This window comes from Quercus robur, chromosome 11, assembly GCF_932294415.1.
Source record: "Quercus robur chromosome 11, dhQueRobu3.1, whole genome shotgun sequence".
Taxonomy (NCBI): domain Eukaryota; kingdom Viridiplantae; phylum Streptophyta; class Magnoliopsida; order Fagales; family Fagaceae; genus Quercus; species Quercus robur.
Genome location: NC_065544.1, coordinates 42,904,513 through 42,928,325, shown reverse-complemented (window position 1 = coordinate 42,928,325; position 23,813 = coordinate 42,904,513). Strand labels below are relative to the sequence as shown.

At 33.7% G+C, this 23,813-nt stretch overlaps 2 protein-coding genes and 1 non-coding gene across 3 annotated transcripts; 2 read left to right on the top strand and 1 right to left on the bottom strand.

The window, feature by feature from the left end:
• The first annotated feature begins 1,054 nt into the window (after positions 1 to 1,054).
• Positions 1,055 to 10,583, top strand: LOC126707718 (protein TIC 62, chloroplastic). Its single transcript, XM_050407583.1, is given in 17 exon segments — positions 1,055 to 1,266; positions 2,247 to 2,364; positions 2,460 to 2,532; positions 2,617 to 2,668; positions 2,814 to 2,990; positions 4,113 to 4,194; positions 4,312 to 4,384; positions 4,473 to 4,583; positions 6,206 to 6,358; positions 7,060 to 7,193; positions 8,055 to 8,258; positions 8,334 to 8,348; positions 8,657 to 8,703; positions 8,706 to 8,838; positions 9,577 to 9,774; positions 10,140 to 10,223; positions 10,328 to 10,583. Coding segments are annotated over 16 exon segments (1,800 nt in total). The 5' UTR covers positions 1,055 to 1,091; the 3' UTR covers positions 10,195 to 10,223; positions 10,328 to 10,583.
• A 1,658-nt stretch (positions 10,584 to 12,241) lies between these two features.
• On the top strand, positions 12,242 to 16,114 carry LOC126706365 (uncharacterized). Its single transcript, XM_050405783.1, has 7 exons — positions 12,242 to 12,406; positions 12,491 to 12,587; positions 13,751 to 13,889; positions 14,823 to 14,905; positions 15,052 to 15,186; positions 15,298 to 15,402; positions 15,769 to 16,114. The coding sequence occupies exons 1-7, from the start codon at positions 12,321 to 12,323 to the stop codon at positions 15,895 to 15,897; spliced, it is 774 nt and encodes a 257-aa protein (XP_050261740.1). The 5' UTR covers positions 12,242 to 12,320; the 3' UTR covers positions 15,898 to 16,114.
• Positions 16,115 to 16,925: 811 nt separating this feature from the next.
• TRNAN-GUU (transfer RNA asparagine (anticodon GUU)) lies at positions 16,926 to 16,999 on the bottom strand. The gene has a single exon. It is a non-coding gene; the product is annotated as a tRNA-Asn (tRNA).
• Between the last annotated feature and the right edge of the window lie 6,814 nt (positions 17,000 to 23,813).

Here is a 23,813-nt window from a genome sequence, read left to right as displayed (position 1 = left end):
TTTAGAGCATTTTCAAAAATACAACCAAACACCTGAAAATATTTTCCAAAGCATTTTTTTAGAATGCAACCAAACAATTAAAAATATTTTCTTTTTCAAAAAAAATTTTCACTTGAAAATATTTTACACTGAACCAAACCTCTCTCTCTCTCTCTCTCTCTCTCGTTTCTTTGGGTTTATATTGGAATTTTCTATTATAATATTTGTTTGGAAGTTGGGAGAATGTGAGAAGCTAGTAGAAAATGTGTTTTTTAGAGCATTTTCAAAAATACAACCAAACACCTGAAAATATTTTCCAAAACATTTTTTTAGAATGCAACCAAACAATTAAAAATATTTTCTTTTTCAAAAAAATTTTTCACTTGAAAATGTTTTACACTGAACCAAACACAACCTAAGTATCAAAGATGCAACTCAAAAAAAAGAAGGAAATAAAGACTTTGATTGCCATTCGATCAATTCAATCAATTGAAGCATAGTTTCTTTAGACTTTTAGTTACAACTCAATCAACCGAAACTACTAACCCTTTATTAACACATTAGGACTCTCTAAATATATATATATATATAAATTTGTAACTCCCATAACCTTTCATTTTACTAACACATTTTAATCCAAATAAATAACATAATTATAGGAAAATTTTGACTTTTATTTTTCAATCAATAAAATGCCCTCTCTCACACACAAACACACACACACACACACTCTTTTTGTTAGATAAAAAAACTAGAATTTTTTAGTATTGAATATAAAAACATGGCTCCCTTGAACTGTCCAGTGCTCAAAGTGCACTACTAGTCAGTAGTCACTCCTCATTATCGGATTGGTGTGAGTGTGGCTCCCACAAAAGAACCTCAGCCAATCAGTGAGGAACAAATTTGCCACCAAGCTGATAGTAGCTGTTAATTTAATATATTATTACCAGAAACCGGAACAAATTTGCAGTCGGCATGGCACCTTCTGTGGGACCTATCATATCCACATGGAGTGGACTGAGTGTGCCACAACTGCCTAGCTGAAAGAGCACCAGAAGATTGATTAATATAAAGTTTCTTTCTTTACAATTCTTCAAAGACATTGCCTAGCAATGGAGAGTTGCTCCCTACATTCACAAACTGTAACCACAGTTCCATCTTCCCCTTCCCTAAGTGGGCTCATTGAAAAACCTTTTGTACATGGTCAGCTCATCAAACTTCCCTATTCCAAGAGTTACCCACATGCCAGAAAGCTAAAAATTTTTAATGTCAGAGCTCAAGCCTCAGGTACGTAGTTATCTTCCCACATTTCATTCACTTGTGAATTGGGTTTGTTATTTCATGAACAAATGGGCTTCCTTGCCCTTGAATAAGTTGTCATCATCTTTTTTTTGATGAATAATGTGGCAATCGTCTTTACTTGTTTCACATCCTGTGTGTAGTACTTCTCAATTGACCCCTATAAAGTTGTTTCCTATTGATCCAATGAGTTCTGCGGACAAATGTTCTAGATAACATAGATTATATTGGTGGACAGGTAATTTAATGGCAGTTGAGCATTATGTGAAGTCATAGTACAGGGAGTGCTGACCTCTATACATTCTGCTAAGATGCAGAAGAATGGTCATAGTTTTTAAATATTTTAGGGGAAGTCTCCAACTTGACTAAGTAGGGTGTTTCTATATCATGTCAATGAAGGAGGTCCGAATGCAATTTCCCTTATAAAAATAAAAAAGAAGAGAAATACACCTCATGTGGTGTAAGTAAATAAGCATATGTAATGTGCAGATACAATGATGTAGTCCATATGAAAATTGGATCTTTGTGTGTGTGTGCAAGAAAAAATGAAAATGAATAGAAGATTTGCTTCTTTGTTACTTCTGATGATATCATTGGAAGTTTAAGCAATGGGCATCTGCAAATATGCACTGGTCAACACACAATTATGCTTTTGTGTTGCTGAACTTGATACATACTTGATATGTGTTTGTGTTGTGCATAAACACAAACTGTTAAATGAACTGACAGAGTTGTAAGTGAAGCATAAGTGATGCAGATCATGCTGCTGCAAGTTCCTGTAACAATATTACTTGCAGTTATGTGACTTATGTCTTTAACCTACATATGAAAGAGAATTATTTTGCCATTTCTTCTCTCCCCCCCCCCCCCCCCTTTTTTTTATCTAGGATGTGCTGATGTGCCGAAACTAAACATTATCATTTTTATGTATCATCCATTCCTATGTGTAATTCTTGTTTTTCTACAAGGCACAACAAAGGTCCAGTCAGAGGCAGTTGGAGCAGTGTCAAAGAAAGAAGATTTGAAAGATGAAAATCTTGTATTTGTTGCTGGAGCTACTGGTAGAGTTGGTTCACGAACAGTGAGGTTACTTTCTGCTTCTAACTTCACTCTTAAGTAAAATTATTTTTCAACTTGATGCCTGGTATTTAAAACTATTAAGCTGTTGTAATCTTCTTCAGGGAGCTTTTGAAACTAGGGTTCCAAGTCAGAGCTGGCGTGAGGAGTGCTCAGAGAGCAGAAACTCTTGTGCAAGTACAAGTTTGATTGTTAATTACAATATTCTACTACCTTTTCTCTAAAATATATTGGTAATGAGAAAATAGTAACTTATTGCAGAGTGTTAAACAAATGAAGCTAAATGTTGAAAATGCAAGTGAAGGAACTCAGCGTAAGAAAATAAAGCTTTGAAAGTTTCACTTTTGTCTCTGTGTTGTTGCTATTTACTTTTCAAAATTTGGGCAGGATATGAAATTGCCATTTAATAAGATATGCTCTTATAGTAAATAACAGGTTGTTTTTGGTCTTTAGCCCAGCTGTAGAAAAGCTTGCACTTGTGGAATGTGACCTAGAGAAACGAGATCAGATTGGTTCAGCATTAGGCAATGCATCAGTAGTCATATGCTGCATTGGTGCCAGTGAGAAGGAGGTCTTTGATATCACTGGACCATATCGAATCGACTACCTGGCTGCCAAAAACCTTATTGATGCAGGTGAATGAAGATGCCGCTGATCATAGCTTTGCATGAGCTAAGTAGTTTGGGCTAACACCCACCATAGTTTTGCAAGATCAGGCTGAAATTTCACAATATATTATTCTGTAAGCCCTAAAAGAAATCTATGGAAATAGAAGAATTAAATGGCCTAGAAGTACTTGAATCACAGGATTTTCTAATTAATTATATTTAATAAATCTGATATAAAATTTTGGATTTTCTCTTGTGGAATTATGCCTACATCAGATATACCAGCAGGACTAAACAATTGACATTCTGGCCAACTTGTGCATAATTCTCACTTGACCATTTTGGGAAAGATAACCTTGAAACCATAGTTAGTTTTAAGCTGCATGAACTGTGTATTGTTAAGCCCCTGGTCATGAATCATCATGCTCCAACTTGGCTTGGCCTTGAGATGGAATGGGCTTCTGAACTCAGGCAGGGCCAAAAAAACAGCTTATAGTATCTTCTTTTTGGGGATGAAACCTAATTGAATTATATATATGTTTATATATTTATATGTACACACATAAATACATTTGAATATGAATGCATACATGTATATGTATGTGTTTGCTTAGAAGGTATTAAGTGAAAATTTCATATTTTAGAAGAAAGGACTAAACTAAATCTATAGGAAAGGTTCTTGATTCAATTTCTTTTTTGGACTGTTAAACATGTTGAGTTTTAATTAGACATCATTATTTCATGTAAGAATATATAAAGTTTTAATTAAAAAAATTCTCATACAATATTGACTGCTCTAAAGATTTATGACTTCTATATAAAAATGGTCTCTATAAGATATTTATCGCTTTATTCTCATTTTATAACATAATTTTTGCTTCCTTAAAATTCTTAACCTCTATTTTGAATTTAAAAGATCTGAACATTTTTTTTGTTGTTGGGGGGGGGGGGGGGGGCAGGTGGGGGAGAGGGAGTTCAGGCCCTGCTTCTTTGTTTTTTTGAAATCTATTGTTTGGGAAGATGGGAAGGAAAATGCAGTGTCACTGTGTCAGTTGTTTTTTCATTTTGAGAATGAAACTTGATTAACCAATTATATTTTCTTATAAGCTTGAAAATGCAAGAATTTTGATTACTGCTTTTACTATGCAGCAACTGTTGCCAAAGTTAAACACTTCGTTTTACTTACCTCACTGGGAACAAATAAGGTTGGGTTTCCTGCTGCTATTCTGAAGTAAGTCGTCCTCATATTTTGCAGTATGTTGCTTATAGTCATTATTAACAAAGAGAATTATATATACCCCTCTTCATTAGGTTTCTTATATTGATTGTTCTTCTCTTCTGCTTGTAGTTTGTTTTGGGGAGTCCTGATTTGGAAAAGAAAAGCGGAAGAGGCACTACTAGCCAGTGGACTTCCCTACACTGTGGGTGTAAACAATATTAAGTGCAGATAAATTTGTCAAACTATGGGCGTTTTTGTTGTTCAATTACTAATTTAATAGTTTTCTTCAGATAGTGAGACCTGGAGGCATGGAGCGGCCTACTGATGCTTACAAGGAAACTCATAATATAACCCTCTCACAGGAAGATACTTTATTTGGTGGCCAGGTGTCCAACCTTCAGGTGCTCTTTCTATACATTTTTTCCCAGTTTGCAATAATAGTTTAGCCTTGAGCGCAACTCTTAAAATGATTTTTTTTTTCTTGTATTGATAACTCGTAACATTGTTCAATTCATTCAGTATTCAACAAGTCTTCTTCTATGTGAGTGAAGAATGACTAAAAAGGTCTATGAATGTGGTCCTGCCAGTCAAATAAATATTGTACGGGTGATAGCTATGTTGCCATACACTTTTACTTTCGAGGTTTGAAAATTCTATACCTTAAGTAGAATCACATTGCAATGACCATTCACCTTATAGGCTATTAAGCTCAAATCGCAACAGACACGACAAAAATATGGAGTAATTATAAATAGATAGAATTTTGTGATTTGGGGTTAGGAGGAGCGCATTTACACGAACAAAGGAAATAAAACATTCACACAAGATGGCAAAATTTATCATTGTCAGCCAACTTAAAGCTTATGAGTTATGTCCATGGGCTACTCTTAACCAAAATCTACTATCAACGATACAAATTTCAGCTGCTCTCAATCAAAACTCAAAAACAAGATCAATGATTCACCACCCACTAGATTGATGAAGAATCTCTCCAAATTCTCACAAACACAAAATAATTTACAAACATCACAAAAAGACAAACCAACAATCCAAAAGCCCCAATACATCCAATAACTCTTTCTCACACAATAAACAAACACTCAAATTATTCTTCAAGTAACCTACTTCATGTTTCTTATAAGAGTTTTCTCTTCTCCCCATGTGGGAGGACCCCCTTGTGCCAAAGCCACCAAATCCCTTGCAACAATGCCTATTTGTAAGACTTCAATTCTTTTCCTTAATGGGCAAGGAATACCCAATTACTTCTTCAACAAAACAAACTCTTTCCTTCCATATCAAGGAGAATCATTTTCTTCCACACCAAGGAAAAACATTCCTTCCACACCAAGAAATCCTAAACCAAGTCTTATTAGGAATTTGAACAAATTTCTAGCATTGAAATTTATGTTTATTTATCTGAGCAGGATATAATTGAAAGTGTGTCTGGTCTTTACGATGTTATTCCTTTCTTCTCTTGTTCTTTTTTTATTTTATTTTATTTTTAAATATTTCTTTTGCTTTAGGAATTCAAGAAAATAATTGAAATTGAAGGTTTGGGTCATAGTATTTTTAAAATTTTCTGGGGAATATCTTGAATTAAATTTAAATGTTGAGCCTTTTCAAATTGGAAAACTCAACTCAACTGATATTGAATGTTATGTTCATTAGGAAGAAAAATTTTCAATTATTGACAAAATAGTGAAACAGAAAGATCCAATGCTAAAGAGTCATATAATTCTTCACATACTTAGCGTCATTTCCAGACCAAAGAACTTATTGCAAGTCTAAACCTGTGACTTTTTTTTTTGACATTGCATCTGTTTTATGTATTCTGGATGTTCCTTCTTACTACCCATGCATGTGATATTCATATACTGCATTGATCGATCGCTCGGTACAGTGTCGTGTCATATTTTACTTAAATTTTCAATATGCAGAATTAATCTTGACATCCACATCTATATTTGGTCAAAGAAACTTGTCACTTTCCCATCAACAACAAAAGCAACTTGCATTGATGCAGGTGGCAGAGCTTATGGCAGTCATGGCCAAAAACCGCAGCCTTTCATACTGCAAAGTAGTGGAGGTAATTGCAGAGACAACTGCACCATTGACTCCCATGGAGGACCTTCTTGCAAAGATACCATCTCAACGTGCTGAAATTTACTCACCAAAGGTTATTTTCTTGCCTAAGTGAGTGAAAACACTTACTGTATTCCATGGACATCAAACATGCTTGAAGGACTTAATGATTGGCTTGAGCTACTGAAGTGAAAATTCAAGCTCAACAGGACAATACTTTTTAAATTTGACTGCTAAGGGTAATCTAAGCCGAATGTGTTTTATAATTTAGCATTTCTACAGTATTACTAGAATTAGATAAGTCATTAACTTGGAGGGCTAACCCGAACTTTTTTTTATGGTTTTGTCATTAGTGATATGAGAACTTTCACCTTTCTCTCTATCCTAAGTCCTAACTCTAGTGCCCAAATGGTATAGACTTTCTGCTACTCTTCTTTTTCAAGCATTGCCTTTTGAACTTTTGTGAAAAGGAGAAAGTATTGAAAATCCTGAAGCAGAAATGGCTCCTCTATAGTAGCCTCTACTCCATATTCAGTCAGGAGATGATCAATATACTGGGCTAAATCCATATTAAGATGATGGTATAGGAATCTTAATGGACAGCGTGGATCAGAGGTCCAGATTTTACTGATGACCTATGGCTTGGGGGTGGGGGTTGAATCATAGACGACTTGCCTTGACTAGAATTGATGAAAGATCAATCAATTGATTTACCTCTCTCATTGGATAGCTCAAATGAAAACTATTGCTAAATACTTTAAGAGCCCAATTCAAAGTTTCTTCTGGTTTCATCAGGAATCAGGTGCTGCAGGTGGGCCTGGTTCATCACCATCTAAGACTGTCGAGTCCAAGGAATCAAGCACTCCCATCAAGAAAGATCCTTCTGTTGCAAAAGCATTGGCAACAGAACCACTCTCCCCTTATGTTGTGTAAGTATATATATTTCATCCTGCTTATTGTATATGGAATATGATATATCAGTAAGAAAGAGTGAGTTGATCCAAGTTGAGGGAAAAAAATGTAGAGGAAGGCCTAAAATCACATTAGTAGAAGTAAAAAAATGACTTGTCAATTAAGGGAGTAACAGAGAGTATGTATGACTTTAGATAGAATAGAATGAAGAAAAAGAATACATATGGCATATGGCCAACCTAACTAATCTATCGAGTTCCATAGCCAACCCCACAATTTTGGGACTAAGGCTTTGTTTGTTTGTTTGTTGTTAGCAACCTCTTATTTATCTTGTCTTCCCTTTTGCCAAAGCTATGAAGACTCAAAACCACTAACGTCCCCTATGCCAACCCCAAGCACTACTGCCAGTGCCACCAAACCTATTTATGTAGATGCTAAACCAGAAGTGTCAAAGTCCACTCCTTTACCGGAACCTGCAGGAATCATCTTTGAAAAAGAACCTACTCAGACTGAAGTGAGGAAACCAAGGCCTCTCTCGCATTATACATGTTAAGCTCACATACTTGACATCATTTATTCTAGAACTTCTCCTTTTTCTTTGATATGTCTGTTTGACAAAAGAGATTGTTGGATGTCCCAAAAAAATTTATTAGAGTCATCAAATTATTTTTTGCCACCATTGAATATCATCTCAGAGGACTATATAGAGAATTTTCCATAGTTAAAAAGATTGAGATATCTTTGAACATCTTTTGCATTTATACCAAATGTATGTCAAACAGTGTTGAACTCTGACCACTAAATTAGTTTGTGGGTCATAAAACACATTTCTTGTCATTGTTTTTATTGTCTTTGTTGTTTCTGTTGTTATTTTACAGTTATGATGATCTGAAACCACCTGTATCTCCTACTCCAACTCCACCTGTTGTTCAGAAAACTATAAACATTATCAATGATGTACTTTCAAAGCCTGATACTTCAGATACTGAAACAAGTGCAACAGGGATGAAAACTGGCACCACTGAGACAAAACCTGCCCCAGAAGAACGCCCAGTTAAAAGGCCTCTTTCACCTTATGTTGCGTAAGCCATCTCTGATACTTTCCTGTTGAATGATATACATGGGGCAAATTCTTATGAGCTTATTTAATTTGATAGTTATGAAGATTTGAAGTCTTAATGGTTAAATGATTAAATTCACCATCTACTAGTGATTTAAGCTTTCAGGATAAGTGGTTATTTATCTTAGTATCAGAGAAGTGATTCTAAGGTCAAACCTTGTCTCCACTTTACCTCTTATTCAAAAAGTTAAAAATCCCACATGTTGGACCTCACTTATTAAGGGAGAGTCCATGCCCACATATGAGAGGGAGTGTCAAAAATTAATTAATTAAAAGTTTCTCTTTCCTATTAGTTTAAGTTGATTCTTAAAAAAATAAAAAAATAAAAAAGTTTTTGGTATAAGTGGTAGTTTATCATACACCACCTAGCTCTCCATCCCCAGCACAAAGTGGTCCCAAAGTAACATCTAAGGTGCCTCAACACCAGTACAAGTTGTTTCAACATCTACTGGAGGCAACTACGTAGCAAAGACCATTGTGACTGGTGTTATTGAAAAGGTTCCTCCACAGAGTTCAACTTATCATGATTCACCCTACCCTGTGTAAGTCTATGATCACTGTAATTATAAAAGTAATCTGCTACTATATTCTACACTTTTAAGGATGCAGTATACAGTTTGGTAGTACAATTCTTCTTCTTTAGATCTCGTCTCCTTTTTGTTCAATCTATAAAGTGGAGGCTATACGTTTAAGGTCCATTACTCCATTTGTTCTTTTAAGACCATTACTTGTTAAAAATGCATGAAAGAGGATTGCAGTCTACCAACAAGACTTAGTTAAAATATTTAAGATATAAAAGCAAAGACATAATAAATCCAGACTTTAAGCAAATTAGTTACTGATACTTTATCTTTTCAGATGGCTTCTTTGTGCAGCATATAGACTAAACAAGTGGTTGTGATGATCCTCAGTGATTCAAGATTAAGATGATACCTATTTGTTCCCTTTAAAACATAGGTTTTACAGAAATTTCCCCTGGTTGTATCCCCCTCCCCAAAAAAAAAAAGTCTTCTGCTAAATTATTTGCATCTGCCTAAAGGTTGAAGTCAATATTTTATTATCATTTCTAGGATCCTTAGTCACTGGACAAGCTGTCAGAGTGATTAAGTTTGTGTCCAGATTTATGCTTATAATATAAATTCTGTTTTATTTTCTTATCAGCCATGATGAAAAGCCTTGAACTCCAGGCTGTGGTTTGATATAACCTTTTAGTGTATTTTCCTTACATCTTACTCTTTCTTTTATGATTCCTGCACATCATGTGCACACTTTGTTTTCAGATATGATGACCTTAAGCCTCCCACATCACCGTCTCCTACTGTACCAACTACATCACCCCTTCCAACATTGGAGGTAGATGGCCATTACAACATGGCTAATTTGTCAATCAACAACATAGCTCAGTCTCCAACAGAAGATAAACCAAGGGAGCAGCATCACACAGGACCAAATCCAAGTCCACTTTCTCCTTTTACTATGTGAGTTTTACCTGGTTTTCCATCTTTTCTTTTTTCATTAGAAATGTTTCCATGAAGGTTGTGTGAGGGGAATTGATTAGACCATTCCACTCTGGAAATATTTTTCCAAAGCATAAATTAATACAAAATCCAGGATGTGATCATCCCAGTTGCACATAAAGGAATAAACTGTGTACTTATTTTCAGATGGACCAAGTTATTGGTGTTCACCAGAGAAAATTTTAGTTATTTAGATTTAGACCTATACATTTGGATGGTCTAAATTTGCTTGCTTTCAAACACAGTTCAAGTTTAGGTCACGGTCAATTTATGCAATCAGGGGAATAGTATATTGTGAACTGATCTTTTTTCCAATAAATGATCAGGTATGATGACTTGAAGCCTCCAACTTCCCCAATCCCATCCCCAAGGAGATCTTAGAGAAATAACTGCCAATCACTTTCAACAAGGTAATAATTATAAATTTCTGAGACCCTTTTTCTATGAATTGAGTATACATCCTTTGAAGCTAAAGCCCTTATCACATAAGTGACTGAGTACATGACTGGAACAGAACCATTGAAGTATATCGCAATGTTGCAGTGTGGAGTCTATACAGGTTTACTTGTAATTAATGAAGAGGCAAGCAACTGAGATTCCGGGAGTAGCTTCTAAGGATAATTCTTGTTAATGCCAACATTAATCCTTACCTACAATTATTCCTTTTCTACATTTTTCTTCCTTTAATTTTCTTTGCAAGATGTGAAACAGCAAGTTCAGCTTGACTTAATTGAATAATAATAAATCATGTTTCTAATAGTTTCTTATAACATCTTTCTCTTCTTTTGTTCTGAGATACTCTGCACCTATCAAACTCCCTTGAGTTGTAAAAGATATTTAGCATGATTGATATGCAACAAACGTGGTGGTGTCAATGCTGAGACTGCCTGAGTTGGTTAGCCTAAGATTATAATTCTCTTCTCTTCCTCTTGTTCTGTGGATAATTTGCATGTTTTATTCAAATGATTCCGGGGACATTGAATCATGATATTTGTCTAGCATTCCATCTTTTTTTCTTTTTTGATAGGAGTCTAGCGTTCCATCTATTAGATGGTTTGGCTGTCAATGTCCTTATATTGATGCTCTGGAGTCTAGATCTGTTGTCTCTTCTTTTGCCGTGAGTCTATTTCTAATCTGGGATTTTCTGACAATTTGATTATAGTTGGAGCAAGATATGTTTTTCTAGCTTCCTTTCATGGCTGCGAAAATATATATCCTAAAAAGGTGAAAAATGCTAGATCTCGTTACAAGCTAAAGGCAAGCCTTAAATTCATAAGGATTCCTTGAATCCACCAAAAATAAACAAAAACTCAATTTTACTGGAAAGTTGTTGTGAAAAATCGGTTGTGCAAAGATTAAAGAATGGAAAAGAGAGAAATCAACACAAAGAATTTATGTGGTTTGACAGTGTGCCTACATCTACAAGAGCAAGCAACTAAAAACATCCACTATATGAGAAAATGATGTTACAACATTGTTTACATATAACAAAACCCTACTTGATGCAAATTCCCAAAATACCTCTATTACCTATTTGATGCAAATTCCCAAAATACCTTTATGCACTGTAATGAGAGTAACAAGAGGGGCAACTCATTCCACTCATCAGGCGCCCAAGCTAACAACCCATAAACAAATATGAGTCAACTTCAACAAAAAGTTAATTGTTCATATTCATGTTGCATATTGCTAACTATTTTCCAAGTAAAAATAATTCTAAATAGATTCCAATTGATAAAGAATCATAATATGACTCTAATTTGACTAAGAATTCCTTAAAACACCCAAAATCAAGAAAATAAAAATCCAAAAATTACATAAAAATATCAAAAATAAATAAATGATAGATTTAGACATATAATCTCTTTTATCAAATCCCTCCATTGGAATGAAACTTGACCTTGGGTTTTTGTCTAGAAATTTAAATCTTTTGCTTCAAATTACAAATATATTTTGGACGTTAAATCAAAATTTTCTTTTCCCATAAAATTAATAGATTTTGTTGTATTGATCTTTAACAAATTAATTGGATTTTATAAGAGAGTTCCAGTTAACTCAACTAGTTAAGTTTATTGTTGTTAAATAAGATATCTAAGATTCAATCATCACCTACACTAAAAATCAATTAGTATCTTGATCTTATGATTATGAGAATTATGGATTATAAACTCACCATCTATATAACTTTAGCTGCATCTTCCATATTAAGTAAAAAAAACTAACCCCAATATAGTAACATTCATTGAAAATTGAGGGCCTTGAGGCAAATAATATAAAGATAATATGTATTATTAAAAAAAAAAAAAAAAAGATAATAGTCTGTGTCTGGGTTGGGCCAAATTATAAGTTATAAGCTTATCGACATCTGTTGAGCCTGTTAACGGTCCAGGTTCGATATTATCGGGTCGGGTCGGGTCCATATCTGAGAATTTTTATTGTGCAGCAGTGTTTAAGGTTTCTCTGACTAAATTCGAGCAAGAAGAAGAAGATTACCCGAAAATCAGAAAATGGGTACAAATCAGAACCCAAAGGAAACGCAGAAAAATAGCTTTGGTCCCTCCTCTGCCAAGGCTTACCTCGATCCTCACTATTGGTATCTCTCTGTTTTTTTTACTCTGTTTCCTTATTTACCACTAGAGTTTTCATTAATTTCCTCAACTGCTTCTTGTCTTTTCAGGGATGAGCGTTTTTCTAACGAGGAACATTACGAGTGGTTCAAAGATTACTCTCATTTTCGCCACCTTATTCAAGCCCATATAAAACCCAATTCTTCTGTACCTTTTCTCTCTCTGTCACTGCTTTTATATATAATTTTTATTTGGCCTTTTGATTGGTATTGCATGTGTTGAATTTACTAACTTTTAAGTTGTGTGGTTAAAGAATCTTAATGTTTGGAGTAAAGGGTCTAATTAAGTAATGAGTTTGAAGTATATAAAGCTATGAGTTAGTAAGGAAATTGGAGCTTAATTTGAGTTTCTGATGTTCTTGTGCAATTTATGAGCTAGTTTTGGTGATGTTTTCATGTGGGTTTTTTGTTTTGGCTTGTTTCTTTTGGAAACTTTTGCATTTTGTATATGGGACTTGTTGGATTTTAATGTATCTATTTCTAGTTTGATTAAACACAGTGACATAACTTGGTATGGAGACAAGTTGCTTTTTTTGGGATTTTCTTAGTATTCCATGTGTTAAATTTACCAACTTTTTAAGTTGTGTGGTTAACGAATATTAATGTGTGGAGTAAAGGGTCTGATTAAGTTATGAGTTTGAAGTTAATAAAGCTATTAAGTTGGGTTTGGAGATTGGAGGAGCCTAATTTACTTGCTGACCCAATTTGAATTTATGATATTTTGTGCATTTAATGAGCTAGTTTTGGTGGTGTTTTCATGTGACTTTTTGAGTTTTGACTTGTTTATTTGGTGGAAAGTTTTTCCTTTTGTATATGGGATTTGTTGGATTTGAATATATCTGATTCTTGTTTGATTAAACACATAACATGGTATAGGGACAAGTTCTTTTTTTTTTTTGGGGGGGGGGGGGGGGGGGTTGGGGAGGGATTTGCTTAGTATTCCATGTGTAGATTTACCGACTTTTAAGTTTTGTGGTTATTGGTTTAAACTTTAAAGAATCTTAATGTATGGAATAGAGAGTCTGATGAAGTAATGAGTTTGAAGCAAATAAAGCTATAAGTTAGGTGTGGAAATTGGAGGAGCCTAATTTACTTGATGACCCAATTTGAATTTATGATGTTTTTGTGCAATTTATGAGGTAGCTTTAGTGGTGTTTTCATGTGGGTTTTGAGTTTTGACTTGTTTCTTTTGGAAAGTTTTGTCTTTTGTATATGGGGCTTGTTGGAGTTGAACGTAATCTGATTCTAGTTTGATTAAACAAATAACATGGTATGGGGACAAGTTAGAGATGATAAAGTTGTGTGATGAAGGTATTGGAGCTGGGTTGTGGGAACTCACAGTTGTCTGAAGAGTTATACAAAGATGGGATCACTGAGATAACATGCATTGATCTGTCAGCCGTTGCGGTGGAGAAGATGCAGAAGCGATTAGCATTGAAGGGATATAATGGTGTGTTGATTGATATACCTACAAACTTCTTTATTTAGTAATTGCTTATGTGCCTGTATAAGGACTCATTTCTCACTTATATGTGTTTGAACTTTTAAGCCTTAAGGTAGTCTAGTTAAATGAAATGCTTTTCTAAAAAAAAAACTTTCTTTAGCATTCAACACAACAGTGATTTTCATTTGAGTAGCAGTTGTTTTGCCTGAGGATTGCTGATCCTGGCAAAGCATACATTATGGAATTTATGGCTTTTATGTAATCTGCCCTTATATATAATTACAGCAAAATCTATTCACTTTGGGGGAACTACTTGTGATTTGAATGAGCTTGCTCACATCTTCAATTAAGAAAGGTTGGAACTCAGTAAATTGTATACTTAGATGTTTCTCAAAGCAAATAGAGAGACAAGGGAATTCATACTTTTCTTGTCACAAACTGTGGAATGCCAGATCTGGAGATGGATTCTTCCTCTGTTTGGACATATTTGTCAATGCTGCTGAAAAGTTTCTGCCAGTATTTTTTCTAAACAATTAGTCTACTGACAACTTTTTTCATGACTACTGAGGTGGTAAATTATTAACGATAGTAAGTAAAGTGGTATTAGTTGTGGGTCCAAGTGAATTCAATAACACATTGCTACAATAACAAGTTGTGAAAAAAAAGGGAAAAATGTTGTGCATATGGCATTGTTGTTTTATAAATTACGAAACTCAGAATTAGGTTTGGCTAAGTAATGCCTGTCCAAAAAAGAATCTAGTAAAATGAACTTTTTTGCACTGTGAAAAGATATGCTTCTTCACTTATTTATAATGAAAAAGTAAAAGAGCATTTTCTCTCAATATTATTTAAATTAATTGTAGGAACAAATTTCTTCAGTTAGAAAGGTTAATTTTTAACCTTAGTATTGTTCATTGGTTTTGTCACCTGTTTCACCAGAAATAAAGGTTCTGGAGGCTGACATGCTAAACCTGCCCTTTAGCAACGAGTGTTTTGATGTCGTCATTGAGAAAGGAACCATGGTAAACATGCAATTCGTGATGTTTTTCGTTTTAGATGTGCTGGAATTTCTATATGATGCGTTGAATTCTCATAATTATAAACTCTCCACTACGTAGTCTATAACTTTTAATTGGTCAACTATGTATTATAACTTTTGATTTTGAAGGATGTATTGTTCGTGGACAGTGGAGACCCATGGAATCCGCGGCCCGAAACAATAAATAAAGTCATGGCAATGCTTGAAGACGCTCATAGGGTTTTGAAACCAGATGGGATTTTTATCTCAATTTCTTTTGGCCAGGTATCTGAACTGATATATAGTTTTTGTTTGTTTTTTGTTTTTTTTTTCCCTTTCCCTTAATTTTTTTTGCTATTAATCTTAGTTCTTACCCTGAAATTATATCTCTTACAGCCACATTTCAGGCGTCCTTTATTCGATTCTCCAAAATTTACCTGGTCTGTTGAGTGGAATACTTTTGGTGATGCATTTCACTATTTTTTCTATGTCTTGAAGAAGGTTAGTCCAGATAAAGCCCAAGTCTTAAATTTTTTGTATACTTGTTAAGGATATCTTTATTATTGTGAGCCATTTTGGAAGCCAGAAGGTATTGAAGCATTCTTTTGTTTTCTCTTGCATTTGACGTGTGTATGTTTTGTTCACTATGGCATTTGAAAAGAATTTTTAATCAGGCATAGAATCACGTTTCAATATTTTGCTTTTCTATAACTTTTGGTGATGCCTTCATCTTTTGTCATGAATCTATTCTGGGTTAAATTTGTGCTGTTGATATGTTCTTATTGGATTCAATTCCAACGGTTTTAAACTATTTATATGTCAATTAAACTCTTTGTGATGTAAAATGATAAAAATAACATGTTCCAGGGAAGGAGATCATTGGATGGAAAAGTATCTAGTGAGAGGGTCCAGCCACCATCAATTAGTCTACTTCATGAAGAGTTAGAAAGTGAAGATTATATTTTCCGGACCAACATTGATGAGATGAATTCTTAAAATCAATTGTATTTTTGCTCTATTTTTCCCCCCTTTTTCAAATTTCCTTTTTGTAACCTTGATTTGATTTAATCAAAGTAGACACTTAAAACAATATAACCATCAAAACTATAGTTCTGACATCTGTGTGATATTGATATGAATGCGAAGAGTAAAACCATCTCAAGCTGATGCTGCTATGGCATGGTATTGCCAAAGCTTATGGGTTCCTTTCTAATTGGTGCCTTTTTTAATTCTTGTCGAAAATTTGAAATTCAATTACAAATCTTAAAGCTGCCAACGGATTGTTGCAATTAGTTAAAGATCTAGATTATATTTCCCAATCGTTTGAGATTCATAGATAGAACCAGGTTGCTTAAAACTATTGCCAATGTTGAGTCCCGAATGGTGGTTCTGGGATGTGTATAATAACCGTGCTGTTCACAGCAGAAAGCCGTCTCTCTCAACGGGTTACAGGCTAGAATTTTAGTGCCATTCAAAGTGAGCAAAAACAAGAACAAAACATTTTATGGTAAGGCCTTTTTAAATGTGAAAATCCAGACATGTTGTGCAGGTAGCAGCCTTAGAAAACCATGTAGAATATGATTCATTACTCAAGGACTAGAACCTTTTAAATCTTCTTCTTCTTATTATTATTAGTATTAATGTTGTTTGTTTTAATCATTAGGTTAATTAAGGAAGGATAAGAATTGACGCATTGAACTTTCCATGACTATGATTTTTATCTTTGCATGTAATTCTTAAAAAAATTCAAACAACTAATGGAAAAGTAATTGTGGCTGAGGCAAAAGTGAAAAGAAACAGCAAAGACTACCCCCTCGGTGGAATTAGGAAATTGGGATATGACTCTGAAAGTTAATGGATTCGTTCTTCTTCTTTTTTAAATGATTGGATTTAACTTTTAAGCAATTATTTCTCCTCCTTTCGAATTGGGACCTTGTGATTAGTTGGTCACTTGGTTGACACCGTGGTTTTGACTTTTGAAAGGAAAAAAGGCAATAAAAAAATGGGAAAATAATATAATAATGCGCTAGAGGAAGGGCTTGAACCTTCGACCTTGTGGTTAACAGCCACACGCTCTAACCAACTGAGCTACTCCAGCTCTGACATACACCCAAATATTAAAATGCTTTTTTGTCGTCAATGTATTTGCATAATATTTTAAATAAAAATTATATATATGTCTTTGGACTTTTTTGAGAAGGTTTTGTTTTCCCTCGGTTTATTTAGCTTATTTCACCACATACAGGATTTAATCTCAATTATTTCTTTTATATAGTTGTAATATAGCCTTAGCTTATTTGATTCTTCTTCTTTTTTTCTATCTAACTCTCCTTCCCATTTGTTTTATAAATTTGTTTTGTCTTGCTGACAAGTGTTTCTCAGAAGAAGCAGCACAGACCACAGAGGCATTTGCCTCTCTTTCTCTCTCTAGTGAATGCTTCGTTGCTCCACAGCCACAACTGTGTGAGTGAGACACTTTCTAATTGAATCATAGTAAAAAAGACAGGCACACAATATTATGTGTATTTTGTTATAATAACACCATTGAATGCATTCTATCATTTCTATGTGAATCTTATGGTTCTTTTCTTTTTATTTATTTTTAGATGAAAAAAGGACTTTTCCGTCTTATTAATATATGATTGGCTGGTTATATTCCTCCTTGAAATCAAAGTCTACAATTCTGTCCTTAAAACTTTTAATTAATTATTGGAGGGTGTCAACCCTGAGAACTAAGGGTCTGTGGAGCTTAGTCGGTCCACCAGTAAGAAGGAATAAGTCAATCACAAAGCTCTAACTCAAAGCTATTTGGTAAAGAAGATCAATCAAGCTCAAAAACCCTCCACCACTAGTGCAGTCAGCCAAAGCGCTTCCTTTTATAGCATTATTATTGATGGTGCTAAAAAGTCATATTGTTATTTTTAACACCACCAATTACAAAACTATGGTTGCATTGGTGGAGCCAAAACCAAATAATTTGGCTTCTCAATTACAATGCACAACTACTTTTGGCTGTGCATTGTAGCACAAATGTAAAAAAAAAAATATATATATATATATATTTTTTTTTTTTTTAAAAGTTGTGTTCACATTGGTTCAATTATTTAAATAAATTTTTTTTATCTTTTCTTTTATTTCCTTCTCTTTCAGTCATTCTTCCTGTTGCCCTCTCTCTACTCAAACTCCCTCATTTTCTCTCTTCTGCCTCACTCCACCTTTGTTGATCCGCTGCCCAGCCGCCACAAACCCACCTTGCCGACTCGTTGCCCAACCGCCAGCCCAGCTCCAATCCACCCCTAGCGCCAACCCATCTCACCAATCTCCCCAGCTCTGACCCATCTTGCTGATCTGTTACCGAATCTACAGGTACTTTCACTCAGCTCTGTCCCTTTGTCCCTTTTTCTCAATTTCCATTTGGGTCTTTGTGTGTGGTGTTTCTTTATGGCACTAAAAGCATGGATTGTCTATGTTTCTTGCATCTATAGTAATAATTGCTTTCCAATTGTCTTGAAAGCTACATCCATGGGTTGCTCTTTGTTTTACAAGTTGCTTCTTGATGACTCAGATGAAGATGAGATAATCAAAGAAGTTGCTTCTTGGAGAAACAACTGCATTACAAAGTTTGAAAAAAATTTGTTATTGCAGTGGTTGATGTTTTCTTTAAGAAATACTTGAGAAAGCCAAACAACAAAGACATTGATAGATTGTTAGCTCATGGCGAACACTGGGATTTTCCAGATATGTTAGGTTCAATTGATTGCATGCATTAGAAATGGGAAAGTTGTTTAACTGTATGGAAAAGTCAATATTGTGGTCATATTCATAAGCTTACTATTATTTTAGAAATAGTTGCATCATATTATCTTTGGATATGACATGCATTTTTTGGGTTTCCTGAGTCAAATAATGACATTAATGTGTTAGAGCAGTCTCATATATTTTCTGAGCTTGCACAAGGACGTGCTCCTACAGTTAATTACTCAATCAATGGTCATAACTACACATTGAAATATTACCTTGCTTATGGCATATATCTAAAGTGGCAACATTTGTGAAAACAATCCCAACTCCACAAGAACAAAAACGAAAATTATTAGTAACAGCCCAAAAGGCGTATAGGAAGGAAGTTAAGCATGCATTTGGAGTGCTTCAAGCACATTTCACAATTGTTTGTGGACCTGCATGATTTTTCCATCTTGAAACACTCCAGGAGATCATGAAAGCGTGCATAATTCTCCATAACATAATTGTTGAAGATGAACGAGATGATAATGAAGTGGTAGACTTGGATTATGAACAAATTGATGGAGTGGATGATCCTCCTATACAAGTGTCATGTAAACAAGTTGATGGATTTATGGCATACATTCTAAGTTATGAACGCATTAGAGATCGAGAAATTCATTCACAACTTCAATCGAATTTTGTTGAACATTTATGGCAATTGCAAGGCAAGTCATAGGAACCTTTTATATAAATATATATATATATATATATATATGTTGAGAAGCATAAGTCATAGGAACTTCAGCGTCTGAATTATTGATGTGAGTTTTTGTTGTAATTTGATATGAGTTCTGTACATGAATAATCTATGGTCTACATTATTCCAGCTATAATATGTGTTCCATTTTATATGTTTTTTAATAAGGTTCCTCCACTTCATAGTTTACATTATTCTAAAATTGCTTCCTGATGATTGAGAAATTGTTTAGTAAAAAAAAACCTGTATATATATAATTTGGGGTTAAAAAAATATTATTGTTACACTAGACAATTATTTGTTATCATGTGGTGGTGGCGGCAGTGGCGATGGCATTGGCGATGGTGGCGATGGCGGTTACGGTGGTTGTAATTGTTGTTTATTATAGTGAATATATTATTTTATTGTAGTGGATATATTATTTTATTATGTTGTTTATATTATTTTATTGTGTTGAAAACTAAAATAAAACCACTGATATTGGGTGTTTTATAAAGTAAGAAGATAAAATAGATAAAATAGCTTTTTGTGGTGCCAAATAGCTAAATTTATGGTTCCATTAATGTGGAAGTTCTTAGCCAACAAGATTAGGGCAATGAACAAGGCATAAGCCTTCCCTATTGAATTTGATTGCTTGTGGAGATCAAGTATATCTCTAATCACCTTAGCATTTAATGTTGACACTTACCGTCAATCGCATTACATTCTATTTGACAAGTGTTGTACTTTGCATTCCATAATAATAGAGGAGTGTTATCTCATGTTTTATTCTATTTTAATACGTCAAATTATACGTGTCATATTATAAGGAACTTAAATGCGAAAAAAATAAAAGTATTTATTTAGTGAGCTTAAATTTGATAAGGACCTGGTATAAAACCCTTAGTTTACCCCTCCAATACCACGATGCCACATCAACATTTTAAAAATAATTGAATAGTGCCTCCCACACACGATATTTCCTCCCAATTACAGAAAATCAAATCCTATTGATTTAAAAACTCTTGCTCCTACCATGGAAGAACCACCACCTACAACTCCACAAAAAACGTCAACAAAATCTAGAAAAAGAGGTGACCATTCAACCCATCCCTCCAATTCCATTAATACAAAAAAAAAAACCAAAATCCCTTTATCAAACAAACCAAATCTTAAAGTTTTTCTACCCAAAATATCGCCTATGTTGCCTAACAGTGGTTCGTGATGCTGGTGAAGCTACTGTTACTCCTTTTGATGCTACAACTACTTCTATTTTTGCCACAACCTTTCTTTAGTGATTTTAGAGCTTGCCTGCTATAAGAACATCTCCATCTATCTAAGAGCTTGAACAAATAAATGAACCTTGCACGTAACCTCTAAACTGAAAATCTTTTGGAGTTTAGCTTGAAACTTCTGCTTCCATTACATCTTATTCTCCTGCGGTCCTACCGTTGTCAACCTTCCATTGTAGTAGGTTAGGAGCTTTGGTTTTTTACTTGAATGGGATTTGATTTTTAGTAATAGGAAGAAAGCATTGTGTGGGAGGTTCTATTCATTTATTTGTGCAATGCTGTGAAATATTGATGTGGTACCATGCTATTAGAGGGTGTAAACTAAGGGTTTTACACCTAGTCCTTATAAAATTTAAACTCTTATTTAGCATCATATTTATGTTAAAGTTTAAATTATTATTTATGAGAAACAAATTTTAATGTTCTTTAGCCATTCATTTAATGTTCACACCTATCATCACTCACATTAGATTCTATTTGACCAGTGTTTTACTTTGGAGCCCATAATAAGAGAATAGTCTCCTCTCATGTGTTTACTCTGTTGTGATATGCCAAATTATACTTGTGTTTTAAGGAGCTTAAATACAAAAAGAAACAAACGTATTTATTTAGCATCATATTTATGAACTTTAAATTTTCACATTATTTTAACCATTCATTCTTAAGCGACTATTTTAAGATTTGGTAAAGATCAATTCAACTCAAAAACCCTTTGCGACTATGGCAGTTAGCTGAAGTGCTTCCTTTTAGCCTATAATATTAGGGCAATGAACAAGCCATGAACCTTTCCTTTTGAATCAAATTGCTAGTGGAGACTTTAGTACCAAATTCATCCCTAATCACCTTAGCATTTAATGTTGACATCTACCATCAATCACGTTACATTCTATTTGACAAGTGTTTTACTTTGCAATCCATAATAAGAGAAGAAAGAAGTGTCATTTCATGTTTACTCTATTAGTCTATTGTATAATGTCAAATTATGCTTGTCATGTTTTAAGGAGCTCAAATGCGAAAAGAAATAAACATATTTATTTAGCATCATATTTATGTTAAAGTTTAAGTTCTTATTTATGAGCATTAAACTTTAATGTTCTTTAGCCGTTCATTTAATGTTCACACCTACTGTCAATCACATTGCATTCTATTTGACAAGTGTTTTACTTTGCAACCCATAATAAGAGAGGAGTATTATCCTCTCATGTTTTACTATGTTTTAACATGTAAAATTATATGTGTCATGTTTTAAGGAGCTAAAATGCAAAACGAAATAAACGTATTTATTTAGAATTATATTATGTTAAAGTTTAAATTCTTACTTATGAGCATTAAAGTTTAATGTTCTTTTAATCTTTCATTCATGAGCAACTATCTAAAGATTTGGTAAAGAAGATCGATGCAACTCAAAATCCCTCAGCAACTACTCAAACAAAGTGCTTCCTATTAGCCAACAAAATTAGGTCAATGAACAAGCCACGTGCCTTCAATTCCCTTTTGAATCAAATTGCTTATGGAGATTTTACTAATTACATCCCTAATCACCTTGGCATTTAATGTTGACGCCTACCATCAATCACATTACATACTATTTGACAAAGTGTTTAATTCTGCAATCCATAATAAGAGAGGAGTGTCCTATCATCCTTTACTATGTTGTAACATGTCAAATTATACATGTCATGTTTTAAGGAACCATTTTTTTTTGGGTGAGAAATGAGGGTATCTAGATTCCACTCCAAAACTCTTCAAGTATTTAACTATTCCCTCAGGTGTATATAGTCCTCTGATTTCACACACACTAAGTTATTATAGGAAGGAATCCCTTAGAGGTGGCCCTAAGATGCTAGTAAGAGATTTTGAATCTAGAATCTTGTGGATATCATAAAGCCTTAGGAACCAATTATCCTTAGAAGCTTAAATACGAAAAGAAATAAGCATCATATTTATGTTATAGTTTAAATTCGTATTTATGATTATTAAATTTTAATGTTCTTTAGTCATTTATTATTGGGATACTATTTAAAGATTTTGTTGAAAATATATTAATTCACTACATCTATTGAGTTGACTGTACGGACTTTAATTAGTGGGCAAGTTATTATATGAGAAGTCTGAGCATTACTCTCAAATTATTCATTTATCTTTTTTAATATATTAGACTCTACGTCTCCTACTTAACTAGGATTGGTGATTAAGTAATCATCTTTATCTCAATTGAAGCACCCAATCCATTGATTATATATAGAGATTTTGAATGCCCTCTCGTATACCTAACTCGATGGACCTTCTCCATTTATCTCCTCTTATATAAAACATGTTCTCACTTTCTCCATCTATTATTATATTATAATTGTGGTTGCTGTTTTTTTTTTATTATTATTTTTATAAATCTTAGTTTTGTTTGGTAATTGATTGTGGATGTAATTGTGAATTTTTTGTTGAGAATAAAACAATAAACAATGAAAGAAAAGAGTGAAATTTAATAAACAAATAAGGAATGTGAATGACTTTGGAGACGTGACAAAATTGTTGCTCTTAGACAAACTTTTCCCATGTACACGAGTTGTTAATGGATTACTTCGAAGATGCAATCAAGATTTTTGGGTTCTTTAAACAGCAATTTTGGAGAGTTCACATGATCATTGTGTTTCTAAAATTGTCTGATTTTGCAAGAAAAATCAATTTTATTTTTAAATGAGAGTTTAAACAATATATATATATATATATATAGTTACAAATAAAGTGTTATAACTGTTAGAAAATTGTTAGAAACAATCACCCAATGTTCACAAATGTTAAAATATCAAGTAGTGCAATTCTTGACCATTAATTTTGCATAGTCTCACCTAACATTCGATCGACCTAATTTTGAGTGAGATCAATGAAATTGTAAAAAAGAAACTTTCGGTTAACATTCACTTAACCCAATGTCCCAAAATATTATGAAGTTACACAAATGCAATTTTCTCTTGTTTTCTATTATTTCTTTCTCTCTTATCTTCTAAAAGGATAATAACACTCTTCCACTATCAAAGTGGAATTAAAATAACATTCTTCTACTACCAAAATGGAATCAAACTTGTGTTACAACCTACTTTGATATAAAAAATATTTAACATTTCCTTATTTTTCTCAACTCCTCACAAATTAAATCAAAA

Excerpts from the sequence above, each read along its gene's own strand:
- LOC126706365 (XM_050405783.1), top strand. The coding sequence starts at position 12,321 with ATGGGTACAAATCAGAACCCAAAGGAAACGCAGAAAAATAGCTTTGGT. Across the intron at positions 12,588-13,750 it reads ATATAAAACCCAATTCTTCT|GTATTGGAGCTGGGTTGTGG; the intron begins GTACCTTTTCTC and ends TGTGTGATGAAG. Across the intron at positions 15,187-15,297 it reads TCTCAATTTCTTTTGGCCAG|CCACATTTCAGGCGTCCTTT; the intron begins GTATCTGAACTG and ends TATCTCTTACAG.